This window comes from Electrona antarctica, assembly GCF_951216825.1.
Source record: "Electrona antarctica genome assembly, chromosome: 3".
Classification (NCBI taxonomy): domain Eukaryota; kingdom Metazoa; phylum Chordata; class Actinopteri; order Myctophiformes; family Myctophidae; genus Electrona; species Electrona antarctica.
In genome coordinates, this window is record NC_136808.1 from 13,328,186 (window position 1) to 13,348,848 (window position 20,663).

General features: G+C 43.8%; 1 protein-coding gene across 1 annotated transcript; it reads right to left on the minus strand.

Annotated features, from left to right (window-relative positions):
- Nucleotides 1-830: 830 nt before the first annotated feature.
- On the minus strand, nucleotides 831-16,566 carry ppm1g (protein phosphatase, Mg2+/Mn2+ dependent, 1G). Its single transcript, XM_079496161.1, has 14 exons — nucleotides 16,431-16,566; nucleotides 15,771-15,916; nucleotides 15,032-15,101; nucleotides 14,476-14,561; nucleotides 13,267-13,396; nucleotides 9,996-10,107; nucleotides 9,452-9,672; nucleotides 8,386-8,567; nucleotides 7,551-7,670; nucleotides 7,078-7,180; nucleotides 5,849-5,980; nucleotides 4,682-4,811; nucleotides 4,246-4,345; nucleotides 831-3,499 (listed from the first exon to the last, which is right to left on the minus strand). Exons 2-14 carry the CDS (start codon nucleotides 15,879-15,881, stop codon nucleotides 3,299-3,301), a joined length of 1,698 nt encoding a protein of 565 aa, XP_079352287.1. The 5' UTR covers nucleotides 15,882-15,916; nucleotides 16,431-16,566; the 3' UTR covers nucleotides 831-3,298.
- Between the last annotated feature and the right edge of the window lie 4,097 nt (nucleotides 16,567-20,663).

Here is a 20,663-nt window from a genome sequence, read left to right on the forward strand (position 1 = left end):
GGACCACTTCACCACTTTTCAACCCATCTTCATATATAATAGGTCCTAACTAATAATCATGATAAAATGGTAAAAAGAAAATCTACTGTGTCTCATGAGAGGGCTGTGGGCAGTTCAGAAACCTGTCCACCAGTGACATCATCGATAGGGATTTCAAACTAATAGAAACGGCAGGCTTTCTAATCCTTAAGTTGCAATGCGAAAATGGAAGCCATCGTTCTCACGATAATACAAATCTAAACATTTTTGTAAAGAAATCTTGTTTAAAAAAAATCTGCCTAACGATGTCACTGGTGCAGGTTTCTGAACTGCCCACAGCCCTCCTACGAGACAGACTAAGTAGAAAAGAATTGTGGAATTTTAGCATCATTAGTGAGGACCTATTATATGAAGATGGGTTGAAAAGTGAAGCGGTCCTTTAATTATATTCACCAAAACCAGACCAGAACTCCCACCACAGGACTCAAGCAATCAATTAACTAATTATTAACAATTAATACCTTTGCAACCACAATATATGAATGGCAAGTATTTCCTAAAGTTTTAAGTCAACATTTTTGAACTAACCCTAACAGATAAATGGTGATGGAAAAGCCAGGGTTTGTCTGCGGCTGCCTTAGGATACCTCTTGCTTTGTAGTCAAATTTCAACATAGTCTTATTATACAAACTCCTCTATTTTTGATGTCTCACAAGCGGTAACAAGGAAAGTGCTTTAAGTACATTTTAATTCACAGGCTTGCCAGCACAATCTCGTCTCTGTGCTAGCTTGGTCATCTTACTCGGATTGTCATCTTTAAAGAAGCACACGAGATTTGGGGTGTTTCATTATTTTAAAAAAAATGTTATTTGTATGTACTTACATACTGGTGTCAAAAGTGTATGCACCAAAAATGTCACAATTACAAAGAAAATGCATTTACTTTTTCTTCAACTACAAGTACTAAGAAAAGAAAAAAAAACTATGTACAGAAAGAATGGCATGGCAATGAGACGGTACATTAGAAACAGACTCACAGTCACACAAGAGTTTTTAAATGGGGTTTTGGGGGGGGGGGCAGCTGTTAAGTGTTAACATCAGTTGCGCTACTTTTTTGCAGATCCGAATGGAAATCAACCGATAATCAACAGTAGGTTACTTATCACTCCAATGCAATCAAGCCAGCAGGATCGCCTGAGCCTACTGGCTGTGATTAGGAAACGTGGAGACGTCCGTTGGGTTGTGTTGTCTGACAATTACTAACCCTAAATCTACGGCCACGTAAGTCAGTTTCACAAGTTATCGCTTCGGCGCCAGTCATTCAACTTCCGCGTTTCCTAATCGATACACTGACACCACGGCGCGTAAACAGCGCCTCAAACTGTGACTCCGCCCACAAACGGGGGAAGTTGTGATTTTCGCTCGTTCACTGCAATGCAATTTGCGGCATTTTCAAAACAATATTGAGCAGAGTAGCGATTATCAAACGTATTTGCAATGCCATACGTTGAAAGATCTGTTGCGTGGACAAGGCACGCAACCTCCGCAAGTTAGATAGCATCGGCATAGATGTTTGTCCGTATGTGATTAAGGATTGGACCAAGTTGCATTGGCAGCCATAGAAAATTCCGGGGTAAATTCTTACCCCGGATGTGACGTTTTTGGGCGTTCCTATCTAGTGTGGTGTCAGTGTATTGCATTCGAGTGATAAATAACCTACCAGTGATTATCGGTTGACTTTTAGAGCAGTTCCACTCAAACATACATTTTGTACACCTTCTCCACAGATAGCATCACAAATCTTATGATTCCTACACAACACGTTTACAAAAAAGGGGATTTATTCAAACGCGTCTAAAGCACTGACTCAACAGTAGAGCACGTACAAATATATTTTTTGAGTGGAATTCCCTTTAAATCTATGTTTTCTTAATGAATCTTTACAACGGAGATGAGGGGAAAATGAGACATGCAGAGGGTACCGGCCAAGGGTGACAGGCTAGCTATAGCTGTGAGGCAGTGGTTTCATGACATAACATGTTTACAAGACCACACAAGACTGGGGATCGAGTTTACAGGCCTATAGCTCGTTTCCTTGATGTCAAGTTTTCCGATTTGGAGGGAGGAAAATCATAGTAGCCTTTGGCTATAGGAAGAAATATCAGGACAGCACAAAGCGGAAAATAAGAAGCATATTAATAGTAATCTCTTGTGATGTGGATGGGATGTGTAACTATGAGTTTGACGTCCCCTACTCCCACATTTTTAGGATTTAAATGAAAACCAACCAAAGAAATGGCAACAAACTATACCTGCAGGGCTAGTGCACAAAATCCTTCAGCTTAGTTTCATAAAATGTGTAGGACACAGCGTCCGATAGCTGGGTATACATTTTAAATTCTAACAAAATCAGAGTGCAATGTCTTGGTCCGCAAGAATGTACACAAATACTCTGCTCTTTCCCTGTAATGACACAGATCTGTCTGCCTACTACCTTTAGCTCATGTCACAGCTTCCATCTTCACACATCTTGTGTTCCATGTGTTAAACATTCATTTGGGGGATGCAAAGTGGCAGGCACAAGGGAGGGAAAAAAGAAACTAAGAAATGGGTTAAAAGGTAGATGGTGTCCATTTGTGCCTCAGTCCCTGACTAAATGAACACCCAAATACAAAATAGAGAAAAGAGGAAGCGGCATAAGCACAGCGAGGGTTACTCCAACATGTGCAGTTTTTAAATTGGCAAGATGTCACTAACCTGCACCCACTGTGCACGCCATAAGTATCCAAAAGAAATGCATGTGAAATGTAAACAGAAACTGGAGACATGCATTTACAGCAGTCTCCACAATGTGTTTACAAGCATGCAGACAACACTAGTTTTCTTAGCGTTTTCTTTATGTGCTTACATACACATGGAGATTTGTTTGTCATTCCAATTTGGTATATTGAACCGGCCAATGAGTAGTGGGCCTATTCAATACTAGCCAATGAGTGGCAGGTCTACCTGGTCTCTCTTTTTTGGTCTCTCTTTACAGAAAGCTTCTTCCCAATAACACCGAAGAGAACAAAACTACAAAAAAAAGAACAAAAAAAAGATGAGGCCTCTTAAGTGAAAATGCACCCTAAAAGAGAAATTAACTCAAATTCATTTCTATAACCTCAATTGATTAGGTATTCATAGGAACAGCATAAGTGATAATTATATATATTTTAAGGTGGATTTATCCTGAAGAGGCGTAGATCTAATATGAACAGAACACGTGTGGCGTTTCTTGGGCAACGTGAGGCTAAAGCAGCTCCATCTGGAACAGTTTCTTTTAGTCACATTTAGCCTTTTTGTTGTCATTGCCATTTTTCTCTGGCTCTATCGCCACGACCTCCTGCTTTCTCTTCCTGTTGTCGTCTGATTGGCTCGGAGCAGCAGAGGGGTGTGGCCGGAAGGTGACGATCATGGAGGTCATGTTGTCACATCCTGTCCCATCTCCTGACGTGTCAGGGGCTAAACAGTGGTCCAGCAGCTGTTGGGGGAAGGAAAAACAATATTAGAGAGCAACGCATACATGCAGCCTTGCGTAAACTGTATCTATTAAAAATATCCCAACATTGTGTGTGTGTGTGTGTGTAGTACACACTTTTATTACGATACTTGGGGGCCATACATCCCCACAAGTATAGTTGAATTTGAGATGTGGACATTGTGATAATGTTTTTTATGATTCTCACAAGAGAGTAATTATATAATAAATCGTTTTGCCGTAATTATGCAATAAATTGTTTTGCCGTGTCCAATAAGCCAACAAGGTAAGTATGCTGCTACAGGCTTAATTTATGACTGAAGTCAATACATTGTGAAAAAATTAAATGTTTGCTATATGGCTGTGCAACATTTGATCACAAGTGGATTGAAGAGTGAAAAATAACTCACAAGTCGACCGACTTGTGACATTTATTTAGGTTGATAGTAAAATGTATAGTAAAATCAACAGGAAGTTGGAACATTATGAAAAAATAAAACCACATGAGTTTTGTTGATGCTCTATATTGTCTGAATCAACTTTGTTTGTGTTTGTTTACGTTCTTAAGAGTAAGAGTGACTTTGAAAGCCGTTGTGGGGTCCGGCTGCAGCCGCGGCAGGGAGCGCCATCTTGCGAGGGTCAAGTCTGGCAGACAGTGACAATGTTTTAAGCCACCAGGATAAGCCTGAATAACCCGACCATGGAAATGGCCCAGTCCCATGCCTGCTCTATAACATGGGGTGCCTTACCTCTTCCACTATGGACGAGAGGGGTCTGGCTATGCCAGTGTGGTCTGGTTTGATCCTCTCACTGATGAAGTCCACCACCTCCTGGCTACTTAACACATTCCTGTAACCAGACAGAGACAGGGTGAACATTTAGAGTTTCAGATTCCACAAGTCTAAAAACACTTCAGCATGACGATGACATCAATGTCATAACCATTGCATTTTAATTCCAACCTTTTCAACTAGCTTACAGTTTCCATGCTTGCAAGCGTGATGCTCAAGTTGCTAAAACAAAAGCAGCAAATCATCCAATTTTTAAGCATTTGAAAATAATTTCTGAGCTCAGATTCAAACCCTAGGCTCAAGAGCTTTAACCTGTATTGAAACCTTAACCATTAGCAGTTCAAATTGCTATCCACCGCCAGCTGTGTGGACATGCACTTACTGCACTACTCACCAGATGCCATCGCAGGCAATGACCATGAAGTCATGGTCCTCGTGGAGCGTCAGCACTTTGACATCGGGCATCGATGAGATCATCTGCTCCTCCGGGGGCAGTGCCTTGTTTCTCTTATAAAAGTGGTCACCTGCATGACGGACATAAAAAGAGAAATGCTCAACCTTTTTTTTCCGCCGACACTGGTCGTCTTGAAAGAAGGAAAGAGGTAAACCACATACAGTATCAGTCCCGTCTCTCTACACAAGGTCTTTCCTTAACCCATTTTGGTGTTATCATTATGTTATGCTTTAGCTATTGAAAAATAGCAGATCTACAAGCTCATACGACTGACATAGAAACATAGCTTTTTAAGAAAACTGTCAGGATGTAGAAGACATTTTTAGAATCTGATCTCAGGTCAAAATGGGTTAACTCTGACAGTATACAAATGTAACCAAACGTTACAGATTTGTATGGGTTAATTTAGACCCCCCCAGACTCCCCTAAAGGAACACTGACAGTGCGTGTTAACAGCGGGAGAACAACGCGAGCGACACATGCATTTAATTGGCTATCGCCTAATCTCCCACTATCGCCGGCGTTCGCCGGTAGTTGCCGGGTCCCATAGGTAAACGCTCCCAAAAAAGTAGTCTCTGTGACACATCTAGGGGCCGCAATCGGCATTCAAAGATTTTCCTAGAAGCTTTGTCATTGGTCGACTTGCCGGTCTACTTCCTGATTGGTTAGTCATTTCGACCGGGTTTTTTTTCCCTCAACCAATGACAAAGCTTCTAGCAACATCTTTGAATGCAGATTGTGGCCCCTAGATGTGTCACAGAGAGCGTTTTACTTATCGCTGGCTGTCTGAATACCCAAAAAAAGAAGAAAAACATTTAAACATGAACATTTTGACATATTATTGCTTATAGCTACTTTAAGTATTGCACAAATACAATACAACACTTTCAGGCCCACAGAGAGCTTTAAATTAAAATAAAAGCCACCTCGTGGCTTTATTGTGCATTGCACCTTCACCCCGTGTTTATATGTCAAAACTGACATACGGTACAAACACACAATCGATACAGCAGCCTCTATCGATTCACATATCTTCTGGAGTAATAGTATATATCGATTAATTGAACCCACCAGACCACTACTCTACACCCAAACATGCAGTCATACCAATAGCCCTGGAGAGGTTGAGTCCTCCATTGACCCGTCCATCCATTGTGACCTTCCCTCCAGCATTCTTGATGCGAGCCAGTTCCAGCTCGTCCTCAGGCTTGTGGTCATATGACATGTCAACTGCCTTGCCTACAGGAACGGTCACAACATGGGTTTATCATCACATTTCATACGTTCCAACTCTCATCTCATGACCTAGGTTAGCATTATGGTTATACATTTTGCCCTTCAATGCCACTGTAAAATGCATCATCAGGTACTATTACACTAGGAAGATGTTTTTCAAAAAAGTGTACAGAAAGTGTTAAAATTATGTTTTTCTGTGGCCACACCCACCAGTTCATTAAGTATACCTGGTTTTCACCTTAGCACCACCCACCAGAAGTTAAGCCTCACCCACAACTGTGTGTTGTATGATAATGGGAGAGGGGTTAGGGTTATGATGTAAAGCGGTATATTTTCGATTGGGCCTTTTGACTCAAAGGCTTTCTACTTTCAGGAAGAAACCAAAAATACATAGGGAAGACATAATTTGAATATTATAACCACATATATTAGAGTAATGTTAAAGGCGTAGTGAAACGGAAATGGTGGGCATTTTATTTTGAAGTTTCAGACGGTTTCAGCTGGAAACACCGCTCTGAAGTTTCGGTTTGTTTACAAGTCAGATAGTCGGCCAGCTGTACCAGTTTACTGTTATGTGGCTCATTTCTACCTAGCGTGATGATTAAGTTGAAACAGAGTAGTACACTGTCTGGATGTTATCTTGAATGGGAATAAAAACGGAGGAGTTCTGTAATCAGTAGCAGCTGTGTTGGACAGTGTTGGACGGATGCGCAGATACGGGGAATTAAACGAGTGAGCTTCATTTATTGGCTTTCGTTTTCAGGAAGTAATTCAAATTAGATTTGTATGGACTTTTGATATAAAAATACACAAATGAGAATTTACTCATTTTTTGGCATCCATTGTTAGGTATGCTCATATGATGACCACGGATGTAGTCTAAAAGTGTGAAAAGCGTATTTTTCTTTAACTCCATAGACACATACAAAAATCACGGCACTCCATCTTTAAGATCGTTTGTTCATGCTCACTCATGCCACCATTAGTGGTATGAGCACTTACTATTAGTATGTTTAAATGCCACGACTTGTTGACTGAAAGTAAAGTCCACGGGGACCGTTAGCACTATTTTTTGGAAGGTTAACCGATAGTGGTCTTACCTCGCTCAGACACCACGCAGCGAGAGTCCCCAGCGTTCGCCACAATCAGCTGCTTCCCTCGGATAAGGGCAACTACTGCTGTGGTGCCACTGTCTGAACCAGGCTGTACACACACACACACACACACACACGCACACACACGCACACACAAACAAAGAGCGGTTAACCTCTTATAAACCCAAATATACCATCATTTGCTGTACCTTTTTTCCCCCACTATACCACATCTCTTCACCGAAAATAGCCAATTTAAATTTGTCTTGATAGTTTGCCTATTTGCACTGAATGTTCGACTGTCATGACATGCCCAGAATAGGGACGCTAGAGTAGTCAAGTAGAGATTAGATCAGTTAAACGCCAATGACGTCTACTGGACACAAATGACCACAGGACCATTCATGGATTTCACCCATCTACACTTCAGTTAGGAATGGCAGATTGTTCATCATGGAACTGCTCCATCTCATACATACCTCCTCCTTGCCGTCCATCCCGGGTAGGCACATTTCTTCTTCATCCTCAGAGTCTTCCTCACCCTCTTCTGTATCCTCTTCCTCCAAGTCACTGCTATCACCCTCCTCTTCACTGCCATCCTGATGACAAAAACACACTTAGCTTGGTGTCCTGCTCCAGACTGGATGGTTGGTGATGTTGAGCAAAATGAAGAGCAAAATTAAGTCTCGTCAACATTGAGACATTTATTTAGATTATGTGAATGGGGAACAAAATGGGTTAAAAGATATTTATGACTTTATTCTGCTTCAATCACCAGACAGCACAGGGAGTGTGTGTGTGTGTGTGTGTGTGTGTGTGTGTGTGTGTGTGGGGGGGGGGGGGGTCCAAATGCTCTACCTAAACCATTAGCTAAATATCTAAACAAGCACAGAAATGCTGCTATCCCTTCCCTCTCCTAGACTCCTACCTAGAGTTGTCCCGATACCATTTTTTCAGACAGAGTACGAATACAAGTACTTAATTTGTAATACTTGCCGATACCGAGTAACGATATCAGTACTTTTTATTTTTGCTGGGTAACCACATTTGACCCCCTTTTTCTCATAGATGCTTGTCAGTTGTCATTTATGCTTGTAGATCGGCTGTATTCGGCGATTTGCTGCAGTGTCGGGTCAGACTTTCTGAGAGAAACGCATTCGTTCAGCCTAGTGTCAATTGGATGTGTTGTTACTCGGGTCAAAGTATCGGGAGCCGGTTCAGAGTACCGAGTACATGAGGGCGGTATCGGTCGACGTACTTTTTCTTTTGTCATAGTTTTAAGTCGACGAAACCAACACTACTGCTACCCCTCACCTCTTCATCATCACTGCCCTCCTCCTCCTCGCCTTCCTCTGACTCATCACTATCATCAAAGAACACGGACTTGTCGTCTGCTGGAGCCTTGGAGGAGGATGAGCAGGAGGGACCTGCGTCTCCCTCCACCTTGCCGGCCTTCGCCCCTCCTTCGCTGCTGCTCTCTGCACCAGCGGCTCCACCTAGAGAACATGACATGGAGAGAGGGAAAGGTGTTGTTAACACTATACAACTAGAGGTGCTCCGATCAGGGATTTTGTAGCCTCTGTACACAGAATTTTATTTTCATTTCGGCCCAAAAACGAAAGCCTGGGGGAACAAGTCACATTTCCTGGTATAGGAGTAGGAGTGAACAACTGTGCAGAGGGGCGTCGCTCAAAACAGTGACGTCAGTTTTCTCTGCTGCTTTCTACCAGGGAGGGGGGCAGGGGCTCAGATTGGTGAATCAATTTCATACAGCGCTTGCTCCATGCGCTACCTGCCCCTCTATACCAGAAAGCAGGCTGACTGGGCCAGGCTAAGGTTTTTGGGACCGATCGTGTTTTTCTCACGATTGACCGATACCGATCTTGTGCGTAAGGGGAAATTTTGAATATTTATTTCTAATATAATTATATGTCAAAACCCACATCAAAACTGTTCCTGTGTGTGGGCAGGAAGGTAAGAATGTTTAGGCCTGCACAAAGATGCAAAACGATATGCTATACATTTGATTCAATTACTTTTATACCACTTAAATGGTATAAAAGATCGGTTTCTCTAGATCAGGTAAATTGCTGATCACCGATCTAGTCATTTGGAATGAAAATAGTCCGATCACCAATCGGTGGCGGATCGAACGGAGGACTTGTATATACAACTGAGGTTTACAACAAGCAGGACGCTCCCCGTCTGAAAAACAGCACCCAAAAAAAAAAAGACGTGTGAAAAGGTCAACACCGGACAATGTCCCGAACTGATTTCCCAGACATTTCCCAGTGTTCAAATAAGAAAGCAGCTTGTATAAAGACGAAAGCAGGTCTGTCTTTCGGTTTTACAGATTCAAGGTTTCCATTGGACAGCCTACCTGAGGAGGAGTCTCCACTGCCAGCACCCGCTCCAGACGCAGCACCCCCTCCAGACGCAGCTCTGCGGCAGGCTCGCAACTTTGAGAATGCCCTCCCTCCTTCCTTCACCTTCCCGTTGCTCTCTTCCTCCACTTCCCCATTCAGGGGACCTGGGTTCTTCTCTCCTCCCCCTTCCCCTGTGGCTTCCGGGTGAGGGCAGGAGACCTTCTTGGCAGCCGCACTAGGAGCAGAAAGCAATGAGACTTAGCAGAACTAACAGAGCCTGCTCAACAGCAGCAGGGATGTGATTAGTGTCCAAAACCTTCTTGGATTAAACATAATAATAATAATATTACAAATTCTCAAAATGCCTGCCCTCCAGATAGACATAAACCTTTAACTATTAGATCCCATAAATCCTGTAAACAAAGGCAGTAACGAGGCAACAGTTTTCCAACAGATGACACCTCACTGTAAATATAGAACAGTACAGGGACAGACTACATGTTATGTTTGCCAAAAATAACCATCACAGCAGTTTTATTGAGACAGGCTCTGAATTACCTGGCTGCAGCAGCGTGTTTGACAGCGTTGAGGTTCTGGCCGTAGCGCACCAGTAATGCCTCGATTGACATGGTGGCCTCCTCGCGAAGCAAATTCGCCTCCTCCGTGTCCACTGCACAGGGAAGGAAGAGGGGAAGGAGGGTTGAGTCAGAAACGTGTAATGTTAGAACTTAGACATGTTAGGGTTGTATGATTATTACTATCTTAGTTACTCCTGAAGATGAACATACAATGAAAGTTTAAGCCTCATTAAAAATGTTTTAATTTAATCACATGTACAAGATAATGTGTTTAGGCTGTCTGTTCTCCTGTTGCCAACAAACAAAAAGGTGGGCCAAAGTCCTAATGAATGATTGCTTCTGTCCCAACTTGATATCGTATGGCTGTTGTCAAATCAACAAGGTGACACATCATTGTAGACAAAACTAAGTAATTGTTCATCTGTGGTTTCATCACCACAGTGCAGTACTAAAGCAGTGGCCTTGCATATACAGCAGATTTGCAGCTGGGGTAGTTGTTGACATTTGACACGTTATAGTTGTCATGCGCAACGTTAACATGTTGCAGTAGGTGTGGGGCGCTGACGGTGAAGCAACGGTAACATGTTGCAGTAGGTGTGGGGCGCCTACGGTGAAGCAACGGTAACATGTTGCAGTAGGTGTGGGGCGCCGACGGTGAAGCAACGGTAACATGTTGCAGTAGGTGTGGGGCGCTGACGGTGAAGCAACGGTAACATGTTGCAGTAGGTGTGGGGCGCCTACGGTGAAGCAACGGTAACATGTTGCAGTAGGTGTGGGGCGCCGACGGTGAAGCAACGGTAACATGTTGCAGTAGGTGTGGGGCGCCGACGGTGAAGCAACGGTAACATGTTGCAGTAGGTGTGGGGCGCCTACGGTGAAGCAACGGTAACATGTTGCAGTAGGTGTGGGGCGCTGACGGTGAAGCAACGGTAACATGTTGCAGTAGGTGTGGGGCGCCGACGGTGAAGCAACGGTAACATGTTGCAGTAGGTGTGGGGCGCCGACGGTGAAGCAACGGTAACATGTTGCAGTAGGTGTGGGGCGCCGACGGTGAAGCAACGGTAACATGTTGCAGTAGGTGTGGGGCGCCGACGGTGAAGCAACGGTAACATGTTGCAGTAGGTGTGGGGCGCCGACGGTGAAGCAACGGTAACATGTTGCAGTAGGTGTGGGGCGCCGACGGTGAAGCAACGGTAACATGTTGCAGTAGGTGTGGGGCGCTGACAGTGAAGCAAGAAATGCAGAAAGAAAGAATCCCGCCATCACTGCAAGAAAGCAGTCGCACAGTCAAACCACATCACCAGCTCGAGACAAGCTAGTTGGGAGTTTAGTCCAATGAGATCACAGGCCACTTTTAAACAGTCTATCAGTGCCAGTTGCGGACTCTGCCATGTCTAATCTCGTGTCACCAGGCTTTCCACATCTTTCGTTCAAATTAGCCAGTCTGATCTGGTCTGCCGTCGTCCACATAATTATTATTGCACACATAATTTTATTTCTTTTCAATTGACGAATTTAGAGCCAAGATATTAGATCCATCTGTGCCGTGTGGCCACCATTTCGCCCATTGGACTTTCATCATGCCAACTCCAACTTTGCACGATTAATTTTTCATTATTGACCACATCACATGAACGCATGTCTTACCATCTGACGAGAAGGGATACAGTATGGCTGAAATCTAGCTGTGTCCAGAACAGATCCATTCCGATGGATAGGACAGTGATACAAAAGACGAATTTCCCCTCAGTAATCAATAAGCTCTGGTGATGGTCCATAATCTATCAGGTAGCAGCGTTTTACTTCCAATATGCCCTGGTTTCCAAGTCGAACATCATATTTTTACCTCAGTAAAGGTGAGCAATGTTCAGTAGAAAAGGCTTATATCATATTCTTTCCATGTTTATTAGCCTATAACCTGTATTTTAATTGGCGGTGGGGGTAAACGTTGTGAACTTCTTTATTCTTATTACACACGAGAACATTATGTTGTGGGAAATGTTGCTAGAGAGCAGCGGAGGCAGTCCCCACAGGGCGTCAGTGAGAGACTCGCTGACGCACTGGACCAGGGCTAGCCCCTTCCCTACTTCCTTCACAGGTGTTACCGCTGTAAAACAGAGTCAGGGTGCTGCTATTGTGCATGTTGGCTTACTGGAAACACTCTGCTACACCAGTGGGTCTCAAAGTGTCGTTGAGTGGGTTCCAAATGGCCCCATATGGGTGTGTAACTCTGAGAGTGTACAAATGTACGGGTCAATTTGGTTCCATTTGTACACTCCCAAAGTTTTGGGGGTCCTTGGAAAAAAAAAAGATCACACCTGTGTGAAGTGAGTGGTGCAACTCTGTGTGGGGGTCCCCGGAAGTTCCAGACACACAGGACCACGGCCAGGGTGCCGGCCCGGTTCCGGCAAGCCGCCCCACGTCCGAAACGGTAGAGAAATGAGAGTTACCATGTGGGGGTCTCCGGGGAGCCCTCCCCAGAACATCAATGAGACCCCCAGGAACGCGCCCAAGGGGGGGGGCAGAATCCGGCGAGCCGCCCCACGTCCGAAACGGTTGAGAAATGACAGTTACCGTGTGGGGGTTCCTCTACCGTACTGTACTGGCACACCCGAAATCATCATATATACAGTTAATATGTGCGTGTGTTAGGTTGCGCACAGGTGGTGAAAATGGTGTTTTCATGCTCATACCCAGACACCGAGCCAGCCAGCTACCCACCCAGCCCTGTAAGGGAGTGGTTGCACCACTCAAAAAGTTTGAGAACCACTGTACACTATGGAAGAGAGCCTTAATTAGTATCATCGGTAAGGGATTTAGTTGAATTGCATGTCTGTTATAGCTTAGAGAGTAATAGACATTACGCACGTTATTTACGACCAGCTTATTGTATACTGTCTGTATATGAATCTGTACTCAATACCATGTGAACATGTTCTTGAGGTAAATCAATGATGGAAATATTATATATCCTGCAATTACCCTGACTACCAGTAGTTGATCACTACTAAAATGCAGCAGTTTTGAACGCCCATGTACAAGCGTTCCCTCTCTCACTGGATGAGATGAGCATTTAAAAGTTTTCTGTCACCTTATAAACAACGGACCAGTAAGACCATCATCATTGTCTACACTCAGCGACACAGTATGGTAGCCTGGAAACCATAGAAATCTTTAATTCGTCCCTTGGAAATGCAGGTTCCAGTGCTATTAGTCTGGCCATGCCAGGCCAACTGTATGGGCCCACTCACCGTCGTCCTCCTCTGCCACCTTCTCATTGGCTGGCTCTTCAGTGGGTCGTCCAGCAATCAAGACCAGCTCTTTGATCACTTCCTCTGTGGTAATTTTTTTATCGATGGAAAGGAAGGCTTCCTCCAGAGCCTGAAAATAAAATAAACAGATAAACATACATATATACAGACAGCAGACCAGGGACCACACAACGAATTAATGAATGAATAGCCCCGCCCATCTCCCACTTAGACACTCCGCCTTCAACACTTTCCAGCCGGGCTCATTCATTCCATGGATTTTACACATTAAATAATGGGTCATTTTTGGAACCAGACCTTCAAAATCTCTTCCAAATCCGTCAACAAGGCCTGCCATATGCACTGGAAAAATATGTGCTTTGGGCGTGACATTTCTTTGAGGCGAAGTCGTGGCGGAGAGGGTATTCGGCTAGGTGAGCTAAGGGTTGCATCACTGCTTTTTGCAAATGATGTGGTCCTGATGGTACCATCGGTCCAAGACCTTCAGCTCTCACTGGGCCAGTTTGTAGCAGAGTGTACGGCGGCTGGGATGAGGATCAGCGCCTCCAAATCTGAGTCCATGCTTCTCAGCAGGAAACAGTCCGGGTAGGGAATTGGGCATTACCCCAGGTGAAGGAGTTAAAGTATCTCGGGGTCTTGTTCACGAGTGAGGGGAGGACGGAGGAAGAGATCAGCCGGAGAATCGGAGCGGCATTGCAGTCACTGTACCGCACTGTTGTGACGAAAAGAGAGTTGAGCCAGAAGGCAAAGCTCTCAGTCTACCGAGCAATCTTTGTTCCTACTCTCACCTATGGTCATGAAGTGTGGGTCATGACCGAAAGAATCAGGTTGCGAATATAAGCGGCCGAAATGAGTTTTCTTCGACGGGTGGCTGGCATCTCCCTTAGCGATAGGGTGAGAAGTTCAGTCACACGAGAGAGACTCGGGAGTAGAACCGCTGCTCCTTCACATGGAAAGGAGCCAGCTTAGGTGGTTCGGGCATCTGGTTAGGATGCCTCTCGGGCGTCTCCCTAGGGAGGTCCTCGAGGCACGTCCCACTGGGAGGAGACCCCAGGGCAGACCAAGGCGCAGTTGGAGGAAACACATCGACTCACTGGCCTTGGAACGTCTCGGGATCTCCCAGGACGAAGGCACTAATGTTGCTCTGGAAAGGAAGTCTGGAACACTCTGGTGGAGCGGTTTTTTCACCTTTTGCAATTTGCCGTCCTTGTAGTTCTTCTGCTCCTTGATGACGTCAGGAAGGTACTTAGAACAGTACAAAGCCACCTCCTCGCCTTTAGAGGACATAGAAACAAAGTTGTAGTAGTCAACTGAACTTGTATTTCTCTGATGTGTGTGGACCTGTTAGGTTTAGTTGAACGCATACTGGAAAGCTCGCCTCAAAACACAGTCACCATCATACAACCGGCGGAACTGCTGAACTAGTATTCCTAATCGTAACTATACTTAAACGGTTAAACCTAGCTAACCTTATTCCTAACCCGAGTAAAATGGTGACAAAACCTAATGCTATAACAAACTTAACCCGAGTAATGCTATGCCTAACGCTAAACTTATTGCTACCCTTATTCTCAGTAAAACAAATACAAGAACCGCCTCACCGGGCGGTCGGTGTGAGGTCAGCGGACCGTGGTTTAAGGCGAGTATTCCAGATACCATTTGAACAACTTTTAGAATGCAGTTTATGGGACATCTTTTAAGTACAGTACAGAAAACGAGACAAGTGCATGTGTGGCTATTTTACCTCCATGGCCATCATAGACAGAAAACATGGCCGTCTCCTCGTCAAGCTCTGGGATACAGTTATGAGCATCCTGTTGGGACACAAACAAATCTGTTGACTTTAACATACAGTCAAGTTAGCTGTAAACATATATAACAGTATTATGTTAAATAACTGTTCATGAGCCTCAATTGTGTTACTACAGACAAAAAATGCTTTTGCATTTTCGGAAATCACCTGCTGTAACCAAACGGTTGTTATCCCGTTATGAGTATTAAATGAACAAACATGTGATGATATTTAAGTACCTAGATCTAAGACCCAAAACTTGTGTCGTTATCGTTAGATACTATTTTGTCCATAATTCCATGCTGTATTGATGTTGGTACCATTAGGAGAGACAACAGGCAAATGTTGAACAAAATAACAATTATTTAACATTCTCAAATTGTGTACACTTGTAAATCATTTATATTTTTACTCTAGAGCATAAAATAAACCAATCAAATGGTTTAATCTTACGTTCTCAAGAGTTAAAGATCTATAACAAACCACCCCAAAGTGTCGGATTAGGACAAACCGTTTTAGGGTAAAACACAATGAGTTGCACTGGTGTGGTCTACCTTAAAAACTGTTTTGTCCCAACCCGACCCGGGCTTTAGGGTTCATTTGGTTACCAACTCTCCACCATTTAGCTCAGGGGGACCACCTGGAACCCCCTCAAGGACTACTGGTTGAAAACCACATCTCATTCATTCACCTCCATGGAGACCCTCCAGCCCTGCATAGCAGAGAAGCCGTAACTCATGATGCTGCTGCCGCCATCGGCAGATGTTTTGACCGTGTTGGGTTGCGACAGATATGCCCCCATGGTAGTGGTGGTGGTCGGCTTCTATGGCTTTCAACCTGGCGAGGAGGGAGGTGACAAGAAAGGGGGGGAAAACCGCTGGACTTTTACTCGTATTTCAACAGAGCCACAACACCAGCAGCAGAACCTTTCTTTCTTCCACGCTATCAAAAAAAAGCCCCGGTAGTTTGCGCGACACCGGCCGGCGAAAACGAAGTACAAAAATCACATTTTATAAGCTCAGTATTGTTTGACAATGGACTGCGTTTCGTTAGCCCCGCTTGCTTTAGCACAGTGTTGCTGCAGCTAAATGGCGTTAGCGATACATCAATAAAGTGGAAGCAGACAGCAGCAGACAGTCACTAGCTAACTACCAAGCTAGCTTGAAAAAGCTAACCCGGCAGGCTAAAGTTCCAAGTCGTTCCCTGTATGCCTGCCTCCCTCCCTCCGCTCATATCACAATGTTATTATTAAATAAATAAATACAACAAAAAATATGTCGATAACCCAGGCCGTTACAAACCCAGCCCCGCAGTTCATAGTTCATATAGTTCCTGAGAGGGTTATTATTACCTAGAAACGATTGCACGTGTGAAAGCAGCAGCAGCGATCAACACAGAGCTTCCACTAAAGACTCAAAAGACAACCAGTGTTGCCAACTCTTGTGAGAGAAATAAGCCAACCCTACACGCAGCACAGAGGAGAGCGCTGGACAGGAACCCCTAGAGGAGGAAGTGTGAACTGAAGCCCAGTGTTGCCAGATTGTGTGAATCAAGCAACCGGCTCTATGAAAACAAGCCAAAAAGAAGCGACGAATTGGAATCCCACCAGGATCCCACCGCCGTTCCAGGATCCAGGACCGTTGGCAGGCATAGTTTTACTGAGGTTAGGGTTAAGTTTATGTATAGTTTTACTGAGGTTAGGGTTAGGTTTAGGCTGTAGTTGCAAAAACGAGAACTGTCAATCACAGCGACTACTGGCCAATCACAGCAGGGTTTCCTGGAGCTGCGGTGGGCATCCATCCATCTTCAACCGCTTATCGGTAGTCGGGTCGCGGAGGCAACAGCTCCACCAGAGAGCTCCAGACTTCTCTCTCCACAGCAACATTAGTAACTTCATTCTGGGGGATCCTGAGGTGTTCCCTGCATATTTTAGAGATATAAACCCTGCAGCTCATCCTTGGTCTTCCCAGGGGTCTCCTTCCAGCAGGACGTGCATCGAGGACCTCCCTAGGGAGACGCTTGAGAGGTGTCCTAACCATAGAGTATATAAAGGATAGAGACCGAACTGGAGCACTAGCCCCGCCCCCAAGCTATTAATTTCGATGAAGTTGCTCAGTGGCGTTTTGAAGCACCCGGAAGACTGCCGGAAGTACCTCCTCCGGACCTCAAATTTGAGGTCCGGGGTGACGTAGGGAGTGATGGTCCTACGGGTTAAAGCCCAGCTGCACAGGGTTTCCTCGTCATGAATCCACGGGTCCGTCTGCAGTCCTTCCTCTTACCACTAGGGCCCAGTGCTTCAACGTTGGAGCGCCTCACTGGCCCCTTGGTCCTAACCAGATGCCCGAACCAACTAAGCTGGCTCCTTTCCAAGCGAAGAAACAGCGACTCTACTCCGATGTCTCTCTCGTGTGACTGAACTTCTCACCCTATCAGCCACCCGTCTGAGAAAACTCATGTTTGTCTGCTTGTATCTGCGAGTGCAGTAGGCTACATAGGATATTTGAAAATCTTGACGAAATTTTAAAAAATGTGGAATAATTTTTTTAATCACGTACAAACGTCTCTTAAACTGGGATTTCAGATAATGGTCCATGTGTGTAGGACGTTTCACGCAAATTGCTCAAAAATCGAGGCAGAAAATCAGGTATAAGCGTTTTTCAAACTGCTCAAAATGGTGGAAAACCTGAGGGGGAGCTTACTGGTCAAAGTGACAGATGTGTTCCGCATGAGTCAAGGCACATGTGTAAACAAGTGCCATGGTTTTTGGCCAAACTAGGCATCAAACAATAGAGGGTATGCGCGTGACATCATCATCAAACCCGGAAGTTATGCAGGAATGCCTACTGAGTGGCAAAAAACTACTTTCTGGCCTTGACAGCCCATACATCCAATAATCAGAAAAGTCCTATTTGATTGCATTAAACAACGTTAAACAATATTAAACTCACTTTGCATATTGCTTTGCCACTCGATGTGCCATTCACTTTAAGCATGCGCATACCCTCTATTGCTATATACAATTTGATCAATTGGAGTAAGACTGGTTTCAGCACTGTTTGACATAACCCTCTACCATACTGTAAAGTTTCATAAACATGTGACGCTGTATATGTATGTATTAGGGGCAGAAAAATCTTTTTCATAAAACTTAAATTTTCATTGGCTCATTAAAGCTTAATTTTTAAACTTAAAAAAATGTACTACCGATTATTTTGTCGATATTGGTCCAAAGTTTGTGTATAAATGTTCGTGAATTTTAACTGTTTCATATAATTCAAAATGAAGGGAGATCCAAAGGTCAAATGTCAGCCATGAAAGTTGATCGGCAAGAGGAGACGCATGTGTGTATCGACGTATTGCAGACGGTCACAAGGACGTCCCACATTAAGTGGATGTACTCTGGAACGACGCGGGAGGGCTTGTCTAAGGACGACCTAGACTCTAGGTCTAAGTCACTTATAATTATCGGACATGGCAACACCGAGTGAAGCTCGTCTCGCGCGACGATAATAGCAGATGTACAAGCTCACGTCGCGTCACATCCATCCACGAGTTGTGAACTTGTAGATCTGCTATTCTCATATAACTTGAAGAACGCGCGCATGCCTCTTGAATAGAAGTTTTTTTTTTACACATCTTTATTTACAATAAAGAAATGAAACAATTAAGTAGCAGAGCAGCTATGAAAAGAACATTAAACTACTTTCAACTTGGCATCCCTATTTTAATATTTTGGGAAATTGTTCAACATTTATTTTTTTCTTTTAATATATGTACATAGCCTATGTAGCTAAATTAGCAGATCTACAAACTTGTAAATCGGCTATTATAAAGTGGTGATTTTATGAGAAGAAATATGGTTTAAGACGAGAAATGGTTATGACTTATGGTTAAGTTTAGATTTTTGTACATAAAATGTAGCTAAAATAATTATTAAACTGATGATTGTAAATCAGGAGTGTGGGGGGGCAAAAATATATCTACAAGCTCACATTGTGTAGTGTCAATGTGTACAGAAAAACACCCTATCAACTAAGTTGGGCATAATCTTACATTAGACACTATGTAATAGCCATTGAAAGTGGATCACCACAGCACTGAATATAGCCAAATAATTAATTTGCTAGCTGATACTAGCCATGAGACATGGGGCCCTATCTTGCGCATCGCCATACCCCTTACCGAGTTACCGCTAAACTTTTCAGGACTTTTTTTTTTACTATTTTGAAAAACATTTTATAATATTTCAAATAACCGATCTACAAGCTCACGTGTCGATTTATTTGAACTATCTTAAAATAATATATATATAGTAGTAAAATGCCTAAAAAGTTTAGCGCTATTGGTAAAGGCAAGATAGGGTCCATGATGTCAGCCCCCTTTATTTTTGAGGGGCGCTAGCCCCTCCTATACACAGATTTAATGTTTGTCTTTAGTTCAAAGTTTGTTTTTGTAAACGCATTGACAATGAAGGGAAAATTTACGTCATGTGTCGTTTCCGTCATATTGTCTCTTTATTGTGAATGGCGTTTAATGTTTGTGTTGGCACCGTTTGTTTTACATCAACATTACATCACCTAATCAACATGAGTTAGACTTTAATATATTAGTGCCCCTCACTTCACACAGGTGTGATTTTTGTTACACAGAACAGCGTCTCCTCTGAGTACAAAAGTACAAAAGGAAGAGGTGGAGGTTTGTGAAGAAAAAGGACAGATGAAGGTGCATGGGATCAAGGAGTTGTAGCCTATAATGCCCATATATTATACCTTTCGCTGTATACCCTGTAGTCGAGTAATAACCATGTAGTGATACATTTTGTGTGCTTATATAAAATAAAATATATTGCATAAGTGTTACACCTGGTGGCTCAGCCTGCCTGTTAGTGCACCATAAACTGGGTCTCTCTCGCTCTCTCTGCAAATATGTTTGACCTGACCTCTATCAGATACTGTAGGCCTTTTTCTTTTTATCATCACATGGCCTTCTGTCATGATGCATCCAACTCTGTTGGGTGGGACAAAAATTCTTGTTTGTTTTTAAAGTTCTGTTGTGGGGTAGCTGTGGAAAGCCTCATCAAATCTAAAGCCCACCATGCACGGCTATAGTTTATGTCTGTCTGTCTCTCTTTTGGGGGGCTGGGTACCCCAAAATTAAACCAAAATACAACTATTTTGGGTCCCTGAAACTTTGTCTAGCCCGGGGGCCACTACTACTGTAAATCCTTAATCCAGCCCATGTCTGGCACCACCCTATACAGGTATAAGTGACCTAATCCAGCCCCCCGACTCCACTGGGCCACTCAGATCAGCTCATCTGACAACTGACAAGCTAAAAGCCGACCTTGCCTTTTCAGTCGCGGTGCCAAATCTGTGGAACAACTTGTCACTAGCAGTTAGGATGTGCAAAATAAGCCATGGCGAAAATGTTTTCACTTTCAGACTCTGAAATTTAAGTTTAACAGGAGAGTGTGTTACAGGAGAGAAAAATAATTTAATTTTCAAGTAAGGAAGTGACAGGAACAAATAAACAATCGGTGATAAGCTGCTCTCGCTGGCTCTCAGTTTGTGTATGTAAATCTTGG